At 40.0% G+C, this 20,969-nt stretch overlaps 1 protein-coding gene across 4 annotated transcripts in view; it reads right to left on the bottom strand.

The window, feature by feature from the left end:
* The window catches only part of LOC126272246 (speckle targeted PIP5K1A-regulated poly(A) polymerase-like), a 236,552-nt gene that overhangs the window by 52,936 nt on the left and 162,647 nt on the right, over positions 1-20,969 (bottom strand). For 3 of the 4 annotated variants that reach the window (XM_049974953.1, XM_049974955.1, XM_049974956.1), the window contains one exon: positions 4,355-5,566. The exons of the other annotated variant lie outside the window; for it this stretch is intronic. In XM_049974953.1, coding sequence (XP_049830910.1) covers positions 5,032-5,566 — 535 coding nt within the window. In that variant the 3' untranslated portion in view covers positions 4,355-5,031. Of the gene's footprint in view, positions 1-4,354; positions 5,567-20,969 lie in introns of those variants that run through there. 4 annotated transcript variants of the gene reach the window in all.

Raw genomic sequence — 20,969 nt, 5'->3', positions numbered from 1 at the left:
CGTCCTCCCTTCCTGCCTCTGTCACATACAATGCACCTACCTTTTCACTCTTTAACAACTAATGCATAATGTTTTAGTAGTAATTTCTGTCTTGCATGCTACCCCTTTCTTTCAACTTTACGCCAGCATGTTTTCAAATTTTGTTCGGTGCAGTCCCCACCGATAAGTCTTTCCTTCTCATCCCATCCGGTAAGTCTCCTCTGATCCGGGTTCCGGGTGACTTTTCTGTATTGTACCTCTTTTTCTAAACCTCTCCAGTCGTTTTCCTTCACCCTTCTAGCTTCCCTGTCAACTATTCTGCCCGAAGTAGCGTAACTCCAAAAGTTTGTATAAGTTAAACCTTTGTGTTTGTAGATGTGTGTGTGTGTGTGTGTGTGTGTGTGTGTGTGTTTGTTTGTTTCTCCTTCTGCCACTTGGTGAGTAGATTTTTTTATCTATCCATTTATATTATATACCCAGTAATTGATTATTTTCTTTGTTATAAAACTAGAAACTTTTGATCACACATCAGCAGCACCAGCGAAAGTCTCTGCATCTCCACTCAATGGCTGCAAACTACACCCACTTGGATCTGCTTACTGTTCTCCAGCCTTGGCCTCCCACTGCTGTTTCTACCTCCCTTCTTGGTGCCTCAGGTTGTGTCCCATCAACCATTCCCTTCGTTACTCTGGCTTATCACAAATTTCTTTTCTCTTGGATTTGATTCAATATTACTTCATTAATTTTCAGAACTATCCATCTGCTCATCATCCGTGTTTCACTCCCAAGTAGGCTACATGTCCAATTCAATGTTAATAATTTTTCTTTGTCATATCATATTTGCATTTTATATCCTCTTTATTTTTGCCACTTTCGACTTATTTTGATCCCCAAAATTATTTATTTACTGTTTCAGTGCCTAACATAATCCCCTCACGTTTACCCAATATTATTCAACTACAATTCATTACCTTTCTTTTACTTTTGTTGATGTTCATCTTATAACCACCTCACAACTCTCTTTTCAGCTCTTTTGCTGTAACTAACAGACCCGTTTTTCCTCTCCCTGAACAATAACTCCCCTTACAAATTTCTTTTGGTTTCCTTCACTGGCTGTTCAACAATATACAGACAGATTAAGACGATAGACTGTATGCTGCCTCACTAACATAACTGTGTAGGTTTCCATGGCTAGAGTCAGTTCACAGTTTTCTGAGTATCATCAGTAGACCCAGAAAAAAGCCACTGTAACTGTGGCCATAACATTGGTTTGTCCAGTATATTTTTTCTTACATTGTGACACAGTATGATATTCAGAGAACTTTTATGTCAACTGCCTGACTAACTTCTCAACTACTGCCTCCTTTTCATGTCTTTTGACTTATATATTAGCAATCTGAATTTGTACAAATTGCAGATAACCTTTCTTGCCTTGAATTTTATGCTGGATAACTTCAGAATCCCAATGAGTTTATTCCACTCAACACTGGCATAAGTACCTTCATAACTTGCAAATGGTATACCTGCAGATTATGCCTTTCTTCTACTTATATTCTGTGATCAGTAATAGTGTTAGTATCGCCTCAAGTCAACATTTTTTTGAACCCAAAATCCTTCTACTTCTACCTTTTCATTCCTTTGTAAATAATGTGTGTTGCTATTTTGGAACCATCAGACACCTTTTTTGTTTTGTTTCACCCATACATGTTTCAGCACTTTTGTGCTATTGCCAGTCGGTTCAATTTTTATTATTAACCATAAAATTGTTGATACATATTAACACTTGTGAGCTTCGGTAGCTCAGATGGTAGAGCACTTGTCCGCGAAAGGCAAAGGTCCCGAGATCGAGTCTCGGTCGGGCACACAGTTTTAATCTGCCAGGAAGTTTCATATCAGTGCACACTCCGCTGCAGAGTGAAAATCTCATTCTGGAAACATTTGTGTTGTTCACAACATTATGTAGAAGTTGCATTTATAATTTAATTGGTGAAAAGTGGGTAGAATCAATGTGGCCTCCTAGATGACATTTTCCTCAATCAGGTAGAAAAACAAATCTTTGACAAAATAGTAATACCAAAACAGTAGAAAATAATATATTGGTACAGATATGTAGATGACATAATTTGCTTAATAGATGAACCACAGTCTCGCATAATAACATAAACTCCATCCACCCACAAATAGATTTCACCATTGAAACACAAACAGATGAAAAACTTAATTTCTTAGATCTCACTATACACAAGAGAAACAACAAACATGAATTCACAATCTACAGACAACCCACAAAAGCTGCAGTTTATGGCGGGTCATGGCCCATCGAACATAGGCTGGTGTGAGGTGGAGGTAACACCATTAATTTAAGTAACGGTTTAGAATTTGTACATATGTACTGTTTGAGTTTCCCTTTTTTCATTTATAAATGTATAGCTATGGTGTTTTTTTAACCATTGACAAACGTCTTCTTAGGCACTTGTGGGTTTTATTGTTCTGAAGAAGGTGTAGTTATCTACACCGAAAGGTTAACACTAGGTACTTTTTTCGCAATCGAGGTGGGTTTCTAGTTTCTTAATATATTAACCAACGATTGCTGACGTGCTGCGATGCTGAATGTTCTGAGAATGGATGTGATACAAAGAAAGTAGACAAAATAAACTACAAAATTCAAAAATAAACAACACATAACCCTGGCGCGCGCGCACGCGCGCACCCACCCACACACACACACACACACACACACACACACACACACACACACACACACAACAAATCAGCAGACAGTAAGCAACAAATGGCACATAATGACTTACTACAACAAAGTCTCACATAGAGTGGGTAATATACTAAAGAAACAAGGACTCAACATAGCATACAGGACCAACAACACAATACAAAGCAGACTTGGAAGAAATACCACCAGCACTGCCAAATACAGCCAGTCCGGTATTTACCAACTTACTTGCAACTGCTGTCAATCTGTATATGTGGTCCAAACAGGTAGGAACTTCAGAACCAGGTATACAGAACACCTCGTAACACTGAAAAGCAATAGCACACACTCACTATTTGCAGACCACCTGATAGCACACTATCACCACCCAACAAACATTGAAACTGATTTTCACATCCTAAAAACTAGCAGCAGCCTATACCACAAATTAACTATAGGGGAAAACTACCACATCCAAAAATCAATAGCCCAAGGAAAGAAAGTACTCAATGAATACACATCACTGTGCAACAAAACTCTCTTCGCCACAATAGAAGAACTATACAAATGACACCCACACCACACACCAAAACTGCTCATGAAATTAAAAAGAAAAATCTTTCTACCTTTCCCTCCCTCTCACTCTCTCTCTCTCTCTCTCTCTCTCTCTCTCTCTCTCTCTCTCTCTCTCTCTGCCCCAGTACTCATCACACATATGCAAACCCACAGAAACCACACACCACTTTCACCACAATTCAAACTCGCGTGCCCCACCCAACAAAACACGCTATGAAACAAATGAACACCACACAGCCACAACAACATGTAATGGCAGCGAAAACTCCACCTATGTTTCGAGTAATCAAAAAAAGTGCATTGCCACACAACCATAGGCTAAGAAGTAAGTCTATTTACTTCACCAACAACACAGGAGAATGCAACACAACTTCAAAACTGTAAGTTACAGACAGAAAATGCGATACAGTCTTATTTCCATTCGTAAATGCATAACAAACAGAAAAATAAATTACATTTTGCTGTTTGCAGATGACAAGTTGTATATTGTATAGCAGAATAGTTACCAAAATAAATGGACAGTAATGTCATGTACGGTATGTTAACTAATGCTTCTACCCACTTTTCAATTAAATTATAAATGCAACTTCTACATAATGTTGTGAACAACACAAATGTTAATATGTAACAACAATTTTACAGTTAAAAATAAAAATTGAACCCAGTGACTATAGCACAAAAGTGCTGAAACATGTATGGGTGAAACAAAACAAAAAAGGTGTCTTGCATAAGGTGGAACGTCTCATCCCATTTTCTTAGCAGGCACGGACACAACAAGAACTGCACAACAAGATGATGAAAAATTTCCTTTATCTCAGCATACATATTTTTTTCAATACCTTCATCATCTGCAGAGGTAGTAGGCACATGTATGAGTATTACTTTGTTGAGTCTTGGCTTTCTCTATATCTTGACCATGATTTCACGCGCGCGGTTGTGTGTGTGTGTGTGTGTGTGTGTGTGTGTGTGAAGCAGGAACAGCCAGGTACGTGTCACAGTCTCCACGTTACGTAATATACTTCGAATTTTACAATCATCACTAAATTCTTGGAATTTCTGATAAGCTATGCACACACAAAATTAGTTCACTATTCTCAGAGTCTTTATTATTACTTGTCATGAATCAAATATATACAAAATATCTACTCTCTATGATTGTAAAAAAGCTACTGTATGGAGGCCGAAACATGAAACCACAGGTAATTGTAACTCTCTGGAGATACTACGATTGGTGAAAGTAACTAATATACCTGATGACTTAAGAACAATAGAGAAATGGATAAATAAGCAATTCAAAAAGTATTTGCTGGTGTGACAGAGCTTTTGCAGTAATATATGGAATATTTAATCAAACTTACCACCTATAAATAAACAAAAATAATTTCTTTAGATTTAGTTTACATAAACTGTTCCAGTAAATATACCTGTGTATTTCTGCAAAAAAATCTTCCAGCACAACAATATAGATACAGAGATAACTGAATATGCTACATAAAAGAATTACATGTTGCCAATGTAAAATCAAGAGAAGTTACACAATAAAGAGTCTCTGGCATCATAATGCCTCACATCTGTATCTTTTATACACTTAAACAAGGAAAAAATGGAATATTACTTATTTCTAGAACTTCCAGATATTACCAGTTCACTACACTCTTCTAGTCCACGCACTAGTTTCTCACAATTAAACTTTATGAACTAGAGAAACACTCTTAGTATTCTAGATTACAAGATGATGAGTTCTAGGTAACTGACAACACTTCATTTCACCAACATCCAGATGGGTTCAAATTTCTACTTGCACCTATTTGCATGTCCCCTGGAATATAAACACCTGTAACACATCGCAGTGAAAAACCAACCTCAAAAGCATTATTTATCCATAATGGTAATAAAGTAACAAGTGCGTGTGCCACAGTTGAAAACGGTTCTGTTTTCCTATCGAGGTTCTCGAACAGACAGCGAACCATCTCCTTATCTTCATCCACTTTTAGAGTAAGGTAGAATGAAACTTCCTCACTCCGGAATGATTGCTCCAAGTACTTTGAAATTAGGACTTCACGCTCCATTGGGTGGATGGATGGAGCCAGCTCAAGTTCAACAGCAACCTTCTTCCGGTGCTGCCAAGAGCATACAACGGGACATCCCCTGCATAACCACTTTTTTGTCACACCCTCTTCTGAGGTGGTTTTACTTGAATTCCACTTACTGGAATTGCTCTTCTCTGACAGTCTAGGTACTTTTGCTCGAGGTTCCCAGAAATTCTGTTCAACTGGAACATCTTGAGGTTCAACTTGCAACCTGCACACATTATCAGAAAGTGTGATAGTAAACCCTACAAATAGGGTATTATGCTTTTTGATATTGCAAATTTAAAATTTTAGCTAACAAATTACTTATGTCTCAACTCTTTTATCAACTTCCCAAATCACTAGTGAATTAGTCAGAGATGAAACACCTATGTACAATGCAGGGTGATTCATTACTGACTATATGAAACATGAGGTATAATTACACAGAAGAATTACATTACATATTTATGAAGGCAGTTCAATAAGTACACATTTTAGGAATAAAGATGTAAGTTTTTACACAAACAAATTATTTATCTTCCAACATATTCCCATTTTACAGAGATACAGTTTTACCAAGATCACTATTTACATCTACACTTATACACGAACATCTGTCAAGTGCATGGCAGATGGTACCTCCCACCATACCAGTTATTAGGCTTTCTTCCTGTTCCAGTCAGTCACATGCAGAGCATGAGGAGAATGATTGTTTAATGCCTCTGTGTATGCTGTAATTGATCTAATCTTGTCCTCACGATTCTTATGTGAGCGACATGTAGTTGGTTGTAGTATATTCCTTGCCATCACTTAAAGCTGGGTGAAACTTCGTAAGTTGGCTTTTCATGAAAGTTTACATCTATCTTCAAGAGTCTGCCAGTTCAGTTTCTTCAGCATCTCTGTGACACTCTCCCATGGGTCAAACAAACCTGTGAACATTTGTGCTGCCCTGCTCTGTATACGCTCAATATCCTTTGTTACTCCTTTTCGATACGTCTCTCACATACTTGAGCAGTATTTCAGAATGGGTTGCACTTCTGATTTGTAAGCAATCTCCTTCATTGGCTGATAATATTTTCCTCATATCCTACCAAAAAACTTAAGTCTACCACCTGCCTTACCCATGACTGAGATTAGCTGATTATTCCATTTCATATCCCTACCACTATTATTTTTTAAACACTCAAAGAAAACAAAATGAAAAAAAAGGGTAGGATTATGATGATGACAACCTCTGAGAGCACGAATCCCAGAAGTAAGCCACATCGAGTGAATATAGGGTAGTGTGGTAGCAATACAAGCACCTTTGTGTTCACAGTTCCAGATAAATTTGGTTGAACACTGTCACTGTGAAACAGCAGTTTGTGTTTGCCAAATGGGGCCATTTTTTCAATTACTTGTCGCAGTCCAATATCTCATTTCAGTATTGTCCAGTTATCAGTTTTAAGGAGTCTACATGTGTGACACTGATCACATCTCAAAAAACTGTCACCATAACTTTTCTGGCCAATGGGACTGAGATTGCCTTCTTTGGAGATGGTTCACTGGAAGCAATTCTTGTTTTTATTGTTGCTTCGTTTCATGTTTTTTTTTTATCTTTCTCTTGTCAAAACCTATGTATTGGGGCTAAGAAATGAAAGAGGAAGCCACCTGTTAGAATTTTGCACAGAATATAACTTAATCATAGCTAACACTTGGTTCAAGAATCATAAAAGTAGGTTCTGTACATGGAAGAATCCCGGAGATACTAAAAGTTATCAGATAGATTATATAATGGTAAGACAGAGATTTAGGAACCAGGTTTTAAATTGTAAGACATTTCCAGGGGCAGATGTGGACTCTGACCACAATCTATTGGTTATGAACTGAGATTAAAACTGAAGAAATTGCAAAAAGGTGGGAATTTAAGGAGATGGGACCTGGATAAACTGACGACAGGAATGGGGGAAAGAAATACAGTAGAAGACGAATGGGTAGCTCTGAGGGATGAAGTAGTGAAGGCAGCAGAAGCTCAATTACGTAAAAAGATGAGGGCTAGTAGAAATCCTTGGGTAACAGAAGAAATATTGAATTTAATTGATGAAAGGAGAAAATATAAAAATGCAGTAAATGAAGCAGGCAAAAAGAAATACAAACGTCTCAAAAATGAGATCGACAGGAAGTGCAAAATGGCTAACCACGCATGGCTAGAGGACAAATATAAGGATGTGGATGATTATCTAACTAGGGGTAAGGTAGATACTACCTACAGGAAAATTAAAGAGACCTTTGGAGAAAAGAGAGCCACTTGTATGAATATCAAGAGCTCAGATGGAAACCCGGTTCTAAGCAAAGAGGGAAAAGCAGAAAGGTGGAAGGAGTATATAGAGGGTCTATACAAGGGCGATGTACTTGAGGACAATATTATGGAAATGGAAGAGGATGTAGATGAAGATGAAATAGGATATACGATACTGCATGAAGAGTTTGACAGAGCACTGAAAGACCTGAGTCAAAACAAGGCCCCCGGAGTAGACAACATTCCATTAGAACTACTGAAGACCTTGGGAGAGCCAGTCATGACAAAACTCTTCCATCTGGTGAGCAAGATGTACGAGACAGGCGGAATACCCTCAGACTTCAAGAAGAATATAATAATTCCAATCCCAAAGAAAGCAGGTCCTGACAGATGTGAAAATTACCGAACTATCAGTTTAATAAGTCACAGCTGCAAAATACTAACACGAATTATTTACAGACAAATGGAAAGACTGACAGAAGCTGACCTCGGGGAAGATCAGTTTGGATTCCATAGAAATGTTGGAACACGTGAGGCAATACTGACCTTACGACTTATCTTAGAAGAAAGATTAAGGAAAGGCAAACCTACATTTCTAGCATTTGTAGACTTAGAGAAAGCTTTTGACAATGTTGACTGGAATACTCTCTTTCAAATTCTAAAGGTGGCAGTGGTAAAATACAGGGAGCAAAAGGCTATTTACAATTTGTACAGAAACCAGATGGCAGTTATAAGAGTTGAGGGACATGAAAGGGAAGCAGTGGTTGGGAAGGGAGTGAGACAGGGTTGTAGTGTCTCCCTGATGTTATTCAATCTGTATATTGAGCAAGCAGTAAAGGAAACAAAAGAAAAATTTGGAGTAGGTATTAAAATCCATGGAGAACAAATAAAAACTTTGATGTTCGCCGATGACATTGTAATTCTGTCAGAGACAGCAAAGGACTTGGAAGAGCAGTTGAACGAAATGGACAGTGTCTTGAAAGGAGGATATAGGATGAATATCAACAAAAGCAAAACAAGGATAATGGAATGTAGTCAAATTAAGTCGGGTGATGCTGAGGGAATTAGATTAGGAAAAGAGACACTTAAAGTGGTAAAGGAATTTTGCTATTTGGGGAGCAAAATAACTGATGATGGTCGGAGTAGAGAGGATATAAAATGTAGACTGGCAATGGCAAGGAAAGTGTTTCTGAAAAAGAGAAATTTGTTAACGTCGAGTATAGATTTAAGTGTCAGGAAGTCGTTTCTGAAAGTATTTGTATGGAGTGTAGCCATGTATGGAAGTGAAACATGGACAATAAATAGTTTGGACAAGAAGACAATAGAAGCTTTCGAAATGTGGTGCTACAGAAGAATGTTGAAGATTAGGTGGGTAGATCATGTAACTAATGAGGAGGTATTGAATAGGATTGGGGAGAAGAGAAGTTTGTGGCACAACTTGACTAGAAGAAGGGATCGGCTGGTAGGACATGTCCTGAGGCATGAAGGGATCACAAATTTAGCATTGGAGGGCAGCGTGGAGGGTAAAAATCGTAGAGGGAGACCAAGAGATGAATACACTAAGCAGATTCAGAAGGATGTAGGTTGCAGTAGGTACCGGGAGATGAAGGAGCTTGCACAGGATAGATTAGCATGGAGAGCTGCATCAAACCAGTCTCAGGACTGAAGACCACCACCACCACCACCACCACCACAACAACAACAACAACAACAACAACTTGTCAAAACAGAATATTCTCCTGATGTCACTTAAATTATGTTGAATACCACTTTGAAATTTGAGAGCTACACTCATCTGTTATCCTTCATCAACTATTGTGGGTACAAGTTGGGCCGTCAATTTTTTTTCACTGACAAATTATCATGCACATAATTGTTATTCCTGCTGACACACAATGGCCTCCACTATTTTGTGTACTTCTGTTTGACAATCATCCAGCAACATGCTGTGGACATTTTCAGTTGTTTCTTCAGTAACATCTGCTGGGTGTCCTGATCAATCCGTACCGAAAATGGATGTTCATCAATGTTCACATTTATTTGCACCAATATCTAGCTGTTGTCTGATCGTGATGGGCCATCACAAATCGCATACAATTTTGCTTTTTACCACATAACACTTCTCCTAGGAAATCGTTTTGGTATTTTCCTTGTGAGAACAGATACGGTTCAAACCATAATAACTGTTTATCAAAATCCAGCAATGGCGCTGATGTCCATACTGCTGAAATCCACCACCATCATCATCATCATCATCATCACCACAAATCTATTCACTGGACGAATGTTCCCTTTTTCCATCTGGTGATCCCATGCAGAACAGTTATTAAAATGGCTACTGAATCAAAATTAACCTATGAATCAGTGTCATTTTTGTTAGGTTGGGGCTTACGTTCATAGGGTTTTTGTTGGTATTCCAGTTGCTGTGCACTTATTTATCGATTGTCAGTTTTTATTTGTAGTTCACCATAACTATTTGAGTTTACATATTACCATTTTGTCATCTGGAGATTATGAGTGGAGCAGTGGATTGCTGTAAAATGTAGTGCAAGTAGAAAAATCAGAACATTTCTGACATATTCTTCTGTTTGAGTTCAATAGAGAGTTGACAACAACAGTAGCAGAAGCTGCCAGAACCATTTGAGCCATATATGAGGACAATGGTACTGGGCAGAGCACAGCAAGAAAATAACTTTCTTGCTTTAAGGAGGACCTATTTGACATTAGTGACTCTCCACTTTCAGGAAGACCTTCAGGGTTTAATAAAGACCATTTATGTTATGTCTCCCTTTGCATGCAGTGTGGTTCTTTAGCAGATACAGGAGTGAGGAACAGATGCCACTCATGTATAAAGAATTCAGATATTAATTTATTCTACATCTAATAGCACATAAAAAAATACAAAACTTTGTTGCTGTATTTGCAGCATCAGTTACGGACCGTAGCTTTTGAATGCTGAAACACGTACAGACACAAAAGATTTATAAAACTGTATCTCTTCAATACAACGTCTATTCAGAAAATCCCTGGTCATTATAAAAATCTTTAAATGTTATTCAACTGGCAAACAAACCAAATGTGCATGAATGTTCAAGCTTAAATATACCCACCGCTGGAGCTCCCCAGAGGGATCACTTGCACCTCATTGGCAGCGGCATATTTGTTCATGGCACCACCCTCGCACCATGCAGCAGCTGTAGGAAGCGCGGCAGCGTAATTTGCGATGTGCTTATTTGAAAGTGCACTGATACCGCACCTCAAATGCATTAATCCACAATGATTCATGTCAGTGAACTCAAGAACTGACAAATGTGGTGAACTGTGACCATTCCACCATCCCATTCCACCATCAAACACAATGGGGAAGGTTCAAAAATCTGGTGTGTGGGTACCACAAGCTCTATGCCAAAACCATATAAATCATCGGGTCGCCATATGTGCATCTCTACTTGCTAGTCAACTGGCTTGTGAACACCATCAACCATTCCTACCCTGAAACATTATTGATGCAAGAAATTGTGTCTTTATGCTAACAGAAGGAAAAGAAAGGAATGGTTGAGCCCAAACAGAGTACTGTCTCCCTGTAGAAACACTTGCACGCATCCACAGAAGATAATGATGCTATGTATGTGATGGAACAGTGACGATGCAGTGACGATGCTTCCCTGAGGTGTAGCCATCACTGCTGACATTTACTGTCAGCAACTCAGAAGCCTTACAGACACAATCCAAAGACAACAACTAGGTGAAGTGATGCTATTCAATGATAATGCCTGACTGCATTCTGCTGGACTGTCAAAAAACACTACACAGGAGTTGAGTTGGGAAGTGATTCTGCACCCACCTAAATCACCTAATCTTGCTTCTTCAGATTTTCTCCTTTTACACAGTCTATCAAACAACCTTCAAGGAACTTACTTTCCAGATGAAAATGAATTACGAACATGCCTTAATGAGTTCTCTGTCTCAAAACCACGACTTCTACAGTTCAGCAAGAGTTGTGATATCACTGCTGTTTATCCTTCAGTATTTATTTATGGCATGAAGGACTTTCACATGTCTAGTGGCTGTTTACACAAGAAGGGCCCGTGTAGCAAGCTATCACCACAAGTCCGTAAAAATGAATGGGAATGACCCAACAGATGGTTGAGAATTCTCAATATATATTAGGCAGTCGCATAAGCAAAGTGTAACGTACATTTGCTATGTAATGACATAGCAATACCACACAGGAAGAATTTAAAGATACAATGAAAGAGCAAAAAATTCAACGGATGGGATTCATTGTTCCATATATCAAGAAGAACGTTGTTCTACACTACTGGCCATTAAAACTGCTACACCAAGAAGAACTGCAAATGATAAACAGGTATTCATTTGACAAATATATTATACTAGAACTGACATGTGATTACATTTTCATGCAATTTGGGCGCATAGATCCTAAGAAATCAGTACCCAGAACAACCACCTCTGACCATAATAATGGCCTTGATACGCCTGGGCACTGAGTCAAACAGAGCTTGGATTGCGTGTACAGGTACAGCTGCCCATGCAACTTCAACACGATGCCACAGTTCATCACGAATAGTGACTGGCGTATTGTGATGAGCCAGTTGCTCGGTCACTATTGACCACACGTTTTCAATTGGTGAGAGATCTGGAGAATGTGCTGGCCAGGGCAGCAGTTGAATATTTTCTGTATCCACAAAGGCCCATACAGGACCTGCAACATGCAGTCGTGCATTAACCTGCTGAAATGTAGGGTTTCGCAGGGATCGAATGAAGGGTAGAGCCACAGGTCGTGACACACCTGAAATGTAGTGTCCACTGTGCGAAGTGCTGTCAATGCGAACAAGAGGTGACCGAGACGTGTAACCAATGGCACCCCACACCATCACGCCAGATCATATGCCAGAATGGCGATGACGAATACATGCTTCCAATGTGCGTTCACCACGATGTTGCCAAACACGGATGCGACCATCATGATGCTGTAAACAGAACCTGGATTCATCCGAAAAAATGACGTGCTGCCATTCGTGCACCCAGGTTCATCGTTGAGTACACCGTCGCAGGCGCTCCTGTCTGTGATGCAGCGTCAAAGGTAACCGCAGCCATGGTCTCCGAGCTGATAGTCCATGCTGTTGCAAACGTCGTCGAACTGTTCGTGCAGATGGTTGTTGTCTTGCAAACGTCCCCATCTGTTGACTCAGAGATTGAGACATGGCTGCACGAGCCGTTACAGCCATGCGATTCCATATTCTGCTAACAGTCATTGGATCTCGACCAACGTGAGCAGCAATGTTGCGATACGATAAACCGCAATTGCAACAGGCTACAATCCGACCTTTATCAAAGTTGGAAACATGATGGTATGCATTTCTCCACCTTACACGAGGCATCACAACAATGTTTCACCACACAACACCGGTCAACCGCTGTTTGTGTATGAGAAATTGGTTGGAAACTTTCCTCATGTCAGCACTTTGTAAGAGTCACTACCAGCACCAACCTTGTGTGTATGCTCTGAAAAGCTAATCATTTGCTTATCACAGCATCTTCTTCCTGTCGGTTAAATTTCGCGTCTGTAGCACATCATCTTTGTGGTGTAGCAATTTTAATGGCCAGTAGTGTAAATTTGCAAGAATGCAGCACCTGAAGAAATTGATGCTAAGAACAGTGAAATTTCTGAAGTCACATACTTTATTCTGCTGTCAATTGCAACAGTTTTCGATGGAACTCAATCAATAGTATGGAAATCTTACACTGAGGTGACAAAAATCATGGGCTACCTCTTAAAATCGTGTCAGACCTCCTTTTGCTTCGAGTAATGTGGCAACTCGACATGGGATGCACTCAACAAGTATTTTGAGGTTCCCTGCAGAAATATTGAGGCATGCTACCTCTATAGCCATCTGTAACTGCGAAATTGTAGTTAGTGCAGGATTTTGTTCACAAACTGACCTCTTGATTATGTTCTATAAATGTTTGACGGGATGCATGTCAGGAAATCTGGGTGGCCAAATCATTCAATTCTTCCAGCTGTCCAGAATGTTCCTCAAGCCAATCACGGACACCTGAGGCCCGGTGGGATGACTTCGTTGTTTGGGAACATGGAGTCCACGAACAACAAAAACATGTCGCCAAGTAGCCGAACATAACAATTTCCAGTCAATGATCTTTTCAGTTGGACCAGATGATCCAGTTCACTCCATGTAGAGACAGTCCACTCCACACAGACACTGTCCACTCCACGCAGACACTGTCCACTCCACGCAGACACTGTCCACTCCACGCAGACACTGTCCACTCCATCAGACACAGTCCACTCCATGCAGACACAGCCCACAGCATTATGGAGCCACCACGAGCTTGTACAGTGCCTTGTTTACAACCTTGGTTCTTGGCTTTGAGGGATCGGCAACACACTTAAATCCTACCATCAGCTCTTATCAACTGAAATTGTGATTTATCTCAACAGGCCCTGTTTTTCTAGATGTCTTGTCACAAGCCCACAATAGATGTCACAAGCAATGTCGTGCTGCTAACAAAGGCACTTGTGTTGGACATCTACTGCCATAGCTCATTAACACCAAATTTGTTGAATGTCCCACATTCATTTTTGTGGTTATTCCACGCTGTGTTGGGTGTCTGTTAGCACTGATAACTCGATGCAAACACTGCTCCTCTCGGTTGTTAAGTGAAGGCAGTTGCCTGCAGCATCATTCGTTGAGAGAGATAATGTCTGAAATTGTCAGCACATTCTAAACATTGTGGACCTCAGAGTACTGAATCCTGTAATGATTTCCAAAATGGAATGTCCAATGCATCATGCACTAACTACCATTTTGTCTCCAAAGTGTGTTAATTCCCATTGTGCGACTAGAATCACATCAGAAACCTTTGGCACATGAAACACCGGAGTACAAATGAGAACTCTAACAACACATTGCGCTTTTATACCTTATGAAACGAGATTACTACAATCTGTATATGTGCATACCACTATTCCATGACTTTAGTCACCTCAGTGTATATATAATTGTGAAGTACATCAATAAGTCAAGGGACATGACTGGAATGACTTTTCGATTTAATACTCACTATTGTTGAACGTATGAAGGACAAAAGAGTGGAGGAATGAAAATGAGAACATCAGGAATGAATTGGTCGACCTTCTATTTTAAGTGGGCTTCATTGTACATTGCCCATTGTAAGACATCACAAACAATTTCTTTCTGATTTGATGGGGATGCATTTAAAAAGAAAATCGCATTGCACACGGGACACTTCCTAACACACACAGTCCAGTTCCCTAAGCTCACTGGCATTAAAGAAAATGTGAGGTTTGAAGAATTCATTATGGTCTTGAAAAAATTCCTAAATGTTTTGAGTGTTCTGCCAATCTTAGATCTGTTTTCAAGACCATTTAAGATGAAAGCATCCCTGTGAATGAGAAGATGTAACTGATTGGTCTACAAGGTAATTACAATTTTAAAGACAAATTCTTTTACGTTAAAATTATCCAGGGTGTCTACTTGTAGAGTTTCCACATATCCATAATGAGGTTGCAAGAGTGCTACAATATTTCGATTTTTTTTTTTTTTTTTTAATTATGAAACTAAATAAGTTACAATTGCATGTCAACCTCAGTAGGAAAATCTGCGAAACTCTGTGAAACTGTCTGCACCTGTAAGTGTGCTGACAGTTCACACCAGATGAAAACTATATCATGTCTTCAGTGTGCGAAATATAATTTACTAATACTGAAAATTTGTTTCATTTGTAACATATGTTGTTGAGAAACGTGTAATATTAGACCAATCCGTATGCAGCGCAACTGCACTGCCTTTTAAATGTGGTGTTTTCACGCTTTCCTCTTTCTCGTGCTCAGAGACCATGTTGTAGACATGTGCAGTGAGGTTGACCACTGTAACACTCGTGCCAGGGTATGTCTCACAAGCCAAATTCTTGATACCCCACGCATTAGATTAAAAAAAAAAAAAAAATCATAAAGGGCAGGGTGTGTGACAAAACTGTGCATTGGATTAAGGGTGTGCGACACAACTGTGCATTGGATTAATAATAAGAATTAAGAGCTACATAGTGAATTGGTCTGATTGAGTAATTCAGGATGAAAAATACAATACAAGATCTAGCTAGTAATATGTAAAAAAAGTGTCACATTTTTAGGAACACAGATTATTATTTATTTATGCACTTACATTAGCTGGAGGGATTAAGGCTTCAGATCTTCCCTTATGTATAAACAAACACCCTTTGACAGTTGACATGACAATAACAACAATAATAAAGGTCGTATTAATCAATATACATATTAAAGCAATTACTTGCAGTCTTTTCTTTATCAACTGTGTGGCAACCCACAGTTACCACACCAATTGCTCCTCACCATCTGTCAGGTGTCAACAGGATGCAAGATGCGGGCCAGCAACTTGTCTTCTGATCTGCCCGCACCAGCACTTGGCAGTAGAACTCAGCCACCTTGAAGTGACACCTTCAGATATTATGGACAGCCACACCTCCTGAGTGCCACATGCAGCCCTTGCACAGCACCATCATGCAGAGACAACTATGATTTGGCAATTTACCATGATGCTATGAGCATTCTTCCTTATTTTGTTACGTTTTATACGACTGATAACTACACTCTGCTCAAGGACCTTGGCTTGTTCATTCTGCACTAACCTAGCACTGTACAGGGACACTGTATTGGATGGAATTGTGCTTTATGTATTAAAATGATTGTCTATTTTCTGGTGTTCTTTGTCTTGCATGCTACAGTACAACTGGTGATAAGTTAGGTTTGATTTTCGTGCATATATCACCAAAACTGCGATGTCAACAGGTGTGCTCTTGGGGGTTGTGCTCCTGAGTTTCCTTCAAAAGCAAGGGCATGTGGCTATGTTGGAGAGAATTAATCTAGTGATGCAGCCTCAAAATTTGCCAACCTACCCACTGCCTTTCCCCACCTACGACGAGGCTGCTGAGGACTGGGAATTGTATGAAAAATACTTACAGCAACATTTTGTAGCCTTCACAGTAACGGGCACTGCTTCCATTAAAACTCTTTTTTCTATCATCAATCTCTCCCCAAATGTACAACTTGTTAGGAAAGTTAGCCGCCAACAGGATCAGGTGTTTATCATTCAATGATTTGTCATTTACTGACTTCATGCCACAAACATACCCATGTAATTTCCAAGAGTGTGGAGTTATCTCAATGCAGGAAGTGACCTCATCAGTCATACTGCACTTGGGCAGTAGAATTGCAAGGGTTAAGCTGCAAGTGTCATTTTGTTACTACTCAATCTTGTGTGGACTCCATGGTTTGGGATACTATTGTTACGTCCACCCACATAAACAGGTCTACTGAAAAGTGCACTGCAGTTCAGAGATTTCTCCTTAGAAGTAATACTCAAGATACTACAAGCATTTGATGTTTCTTGACCCACTGGCAGCCAGTTCCCTTGGGCCGACATAGCATACATGTTCAGAAGAAGAAGTTGCGGCAGTGCAGCATGTCCGGCCACATACTCTGCATAAACACTTACATGGTGGAAAACTTTCCAAAAGATGCTGCTCTCCTGCCTTACTAGTTTTGCTCAACATGACCAGCCAGAGTGTTCACATCGTTGAACATTGTGCCATCTGCCATATATGTTGTAAGAAAAGTCACACTGCTTCTGTGTGCAACACTTGATCAGCATCTGCTGTGCCTCCCATACCTAAATCTAGGATATTAATGCTGTTTGACATGCTACTGTTTCTAACAAACTATTCATTGATGTGCACATTGATGGCACTCCCACATTTCTTCAGGTGGATATTGGTGCAACTGCCTCACTACTGAATTCTAATACATATCTACACCTTGGTTCTCCTCTACTGTCGAATACCTCCAATTGTCTTGTCAGCCACAATAAACATCAGATTCCTCTTCTTGGTCAGTTTACTGCAATGACATACAAAGCAGTGATCCGATAAGTAACATTTTTGGTCATGGACAGAGTCTTTACAGAAATTCTTTTTGGTTTGGATGCTTTCCATGCTTTTGGATTTATAGTCACAGATTCCATTCCATTTAGTGTTTGATCTTGTATCCTACCAAGAGTTGGATGCTTTGCGCAAGGAATATTCATCTTTGGCAAGGCTAAGGATTACATAGCACACGTTTCTCTGAAATCTATGACATAGCCCCATACCGAACTGTACCACTCACACTTTACAGCCAAGCAAAAGAAGAATTAGACCAATTGACTGACCTGCGGGTAATGGAACTCATTTATTCTGGTCAATGGGCTACACCACTGGTCACTGCTAAGAAGCCAACGAGTAAACTCAGTCATTGTGGTGACTTCAAGATGATAGTGAATTCATAGTCTGTGGTTGTTACATACCCCATTCCTCATCTGGATACACTTATGACAAAGGTGGTGGACGGACAATACTTTTAAAAAAATGACTTGTCGTAAGCATATCAACAGTTGCCACCTGATGACAAATCACATCAACTGCTTGTTGTGAATATTCCATATGGCTTCTGCTGATATAGCCACTTGGTTTTAGGTGTTGCAAGCGTGTCTGCTATTTTTCAACACTACTTGGAACAACTAACACAGCGTGTTCCTCATTATATCGATTACCTTGATGACTTTTAGCAGTCCCACCCTCAAGGACCACCTTTGCAACCTTTGTCTGTTGCTTTGGATTTTGAGTGATTTTGGTCTTTACGCCAATTTGGAAAAGTCTTAGTTCTACTAACCCTCTATAGAATACCTCCCATAAAGGGATCTAGTCAACTGACAGCCACATAGTGGCTATCGCAGCCCTCCCGTACCCTTCAAGTATGACTGAGTTCCAAGCAATCTTGGACAAACTCGTCCACTACCACAAGTTCCTTCCACAGGCAGCTTCAATTTTCTATCATCTAAATCAATTGTTTAATAAATATGTGGCATTTGAGTGGACACCAGCCTACGACCATGCATTCAAGACAATGAAAAAGAGTTTGCGTTCCAAACCCATGTTTGGCCACCTATCTGCTGGGGCTCCAGCTTCTGGCTGCAATGGATGCATCACAGTACGGCACGGGGAGCATATTGTCCCAACGTTGTGCTGATGGTTCGGAACAGCCCATTGCTTTTGCATCAAAGGTGTTTAATGATGCACAGAAGAATTATGCCGTAGTAGAGAAGGAGCTCTTCCTACTATCTACGCTATCGAGAAATTTATTGTGATCCTATATGGTAACTCTCATTTGGTAACTGATAACAAGCTATTAGTGTCTCTTTTTGGTTCCACAGCACTCTTGCTGGACAAGACAGCCCTTAGACTGCAATGATGGGCCCTGTCCCTGAGCAGGTAAAATTATGAAAGTCACTTCTGCCCCACGGCTCCACATTCAAATACAGATGCTCTTTCACATTTGCCGAGGGGCTCAATCCTTCTTCTTATCAAGTACTTTGTTTTCATCTCAATGAGGAAGCTCACTGGGTTTCCCCATTACCATTTCCCGCATCCTTCAAACAATCAATGATGACCCCGTCCTTTGTTGGGTGTGTCGATACGTTCAGCAGGGGTGGTCCAACCAGCGTCTAGCATGTGTGTCGGATCCCATCTGCAATTATTTTTTGTTGTGACACAAACTTACTATCATTGATGGTGTTATTTTTTGTCCACATAAAATGCTGTTCCCCGGGTGGCTGGGCCAAGCAGCATCTCTCCAGCACAATATTATTTCACTTCTGCACCAGGATAATTCGTCCATCTCACTAACAAAGATGCAGAGACCAGAAGATAGATAACTTAATTCCTGCCTGCTCTCACTGAGCAGGTAATCAGGCTGCTCCCGAGCAAATATAGTGTTAAGAAGTTGATAATGGCAAGGTATTGGCAGTGTTTCTAATTCAACTTCAGTTCAAACTCCAGAAGCGGTTGCAAGCATTATACAGAAAATTACTACAAAAAAACACCACCACCTCAGGTGGCTTTTGCAACAGATAGCAGTTAAATGTAATTCTTCTGAATCTGTGTCTAAATGTTTACACCTGAAACCTTACCACATTTCAAGTGTTCGGGCATAGCTTGCAATTTGTTGTTAACACACAATATAGAGAACACGAGTAAACAGACGGTCACTTTAATAAATGAAACAAAATTGCAACTGACACAGAGTTGCCGTACAGTGCTAGGTCACTGCTGAGTTAACAAGACAAGATCAGTGAATGGAGTGTAGTCATAAGTTGTGTAGAATTTTTTTAAAATTAATAAGAGTGTTCTCCACTCTGGGGTTAAATGGCCAAATCATAGTTATCTCCACATGGTGGCAGTGGGCAGCAGTTGAGTATGCCACTCGGGAGGTGCAGCAGTCCATAGTGTCTGAAGGTGCCAGTTACTGGCATCTGAGCTTTGCTGCCATGTGTTGGCTCGGATTGATCAAGAGAAAATGCAAATGTGTTCATGTTGATTTCTTTGGCTCCTTCTTGCATGCCTATTGGTTGGTGGTCATCAACACCTACTCCTGGTTCCTGTAAGCTGTCAACTGCCACTCCATGCGCCAGAGGCAACAGTACAAGCTCCTCACATGGATATTCTGCATCAAAATACTACCCTGGGTTAACAGTCCTCAATTCATCTCTCAATACTTTTCATGATTTCCATGTTCACAGTGGTAAATGCTATATGTGTTCACCCCATCCCACCACGAGTTGGCAGGGAAGGCAGGAGGGAATGTCTTGTCCACTCATTTAAGACACAGATGAAGAAGTGCACTAGTGACATTCTGGTGGATGAAGCCCCTCATGTTTATATAGTTTGTACAGGTCTATGCCTATTTGCAAGAAGAATTTGGCAGAACTACTGCATGACCACCAGCAACAGATGGTGAAGGGAAGGGCCCATCCAGCAGCTTCCAATTACCAAACTTTTCTCCTCTCCTCCACCTCCAGAAACTGTGTAATAAGTAATTTCCTCCTATTGTTTCTATCAAATAGGAGTAATGTCACACTAACAGAAGTTCACCACAGCAATGTTAAGAATGCTGTATCTTGGCTCATAGTAAAGGCAACAAGAAAGAAGAATTCTGTCATTTACTTTATTCTTTAAATGTAACAATCTATCATCAATCTTGAGGCATTATTGTAACTGTTTCACCTGCAAATCTGCAACAAGGCAGAGAACAATGATTCACATCTTTAGAAGCTGATGAAATAGGCTGCTGAGAACCATCATGACGTATGTTGCTTGGATGACCGATGTCCAACATAGCACCAGAACCCCACATATCAGCCCCATTCCGTTTTGCTCCCTGTGTTTCAGGAAAGAAATG

This window comes from Schistocerca gregaria, chromosome 5 (assembly GCF_023897955.1).
Source record: "Schistocerca gregaria isolate iqSchGreg1 chromosome 5, iqSchGreg1.2, whole genome shotgun sequence".
In the NCBI taxonomy this organism is placed as follows: domain Eukaryota; kingdom Metazoa; phylum Arthropoda; class Insecta; order Orthoptera; family Acrididae; genus Schistocerca; species Schistocerca gregaria.
Note: the sequence above shows the minus strand (reverse complement) of the source record. Positions and strands in the feature narration are given on the sequence as shown.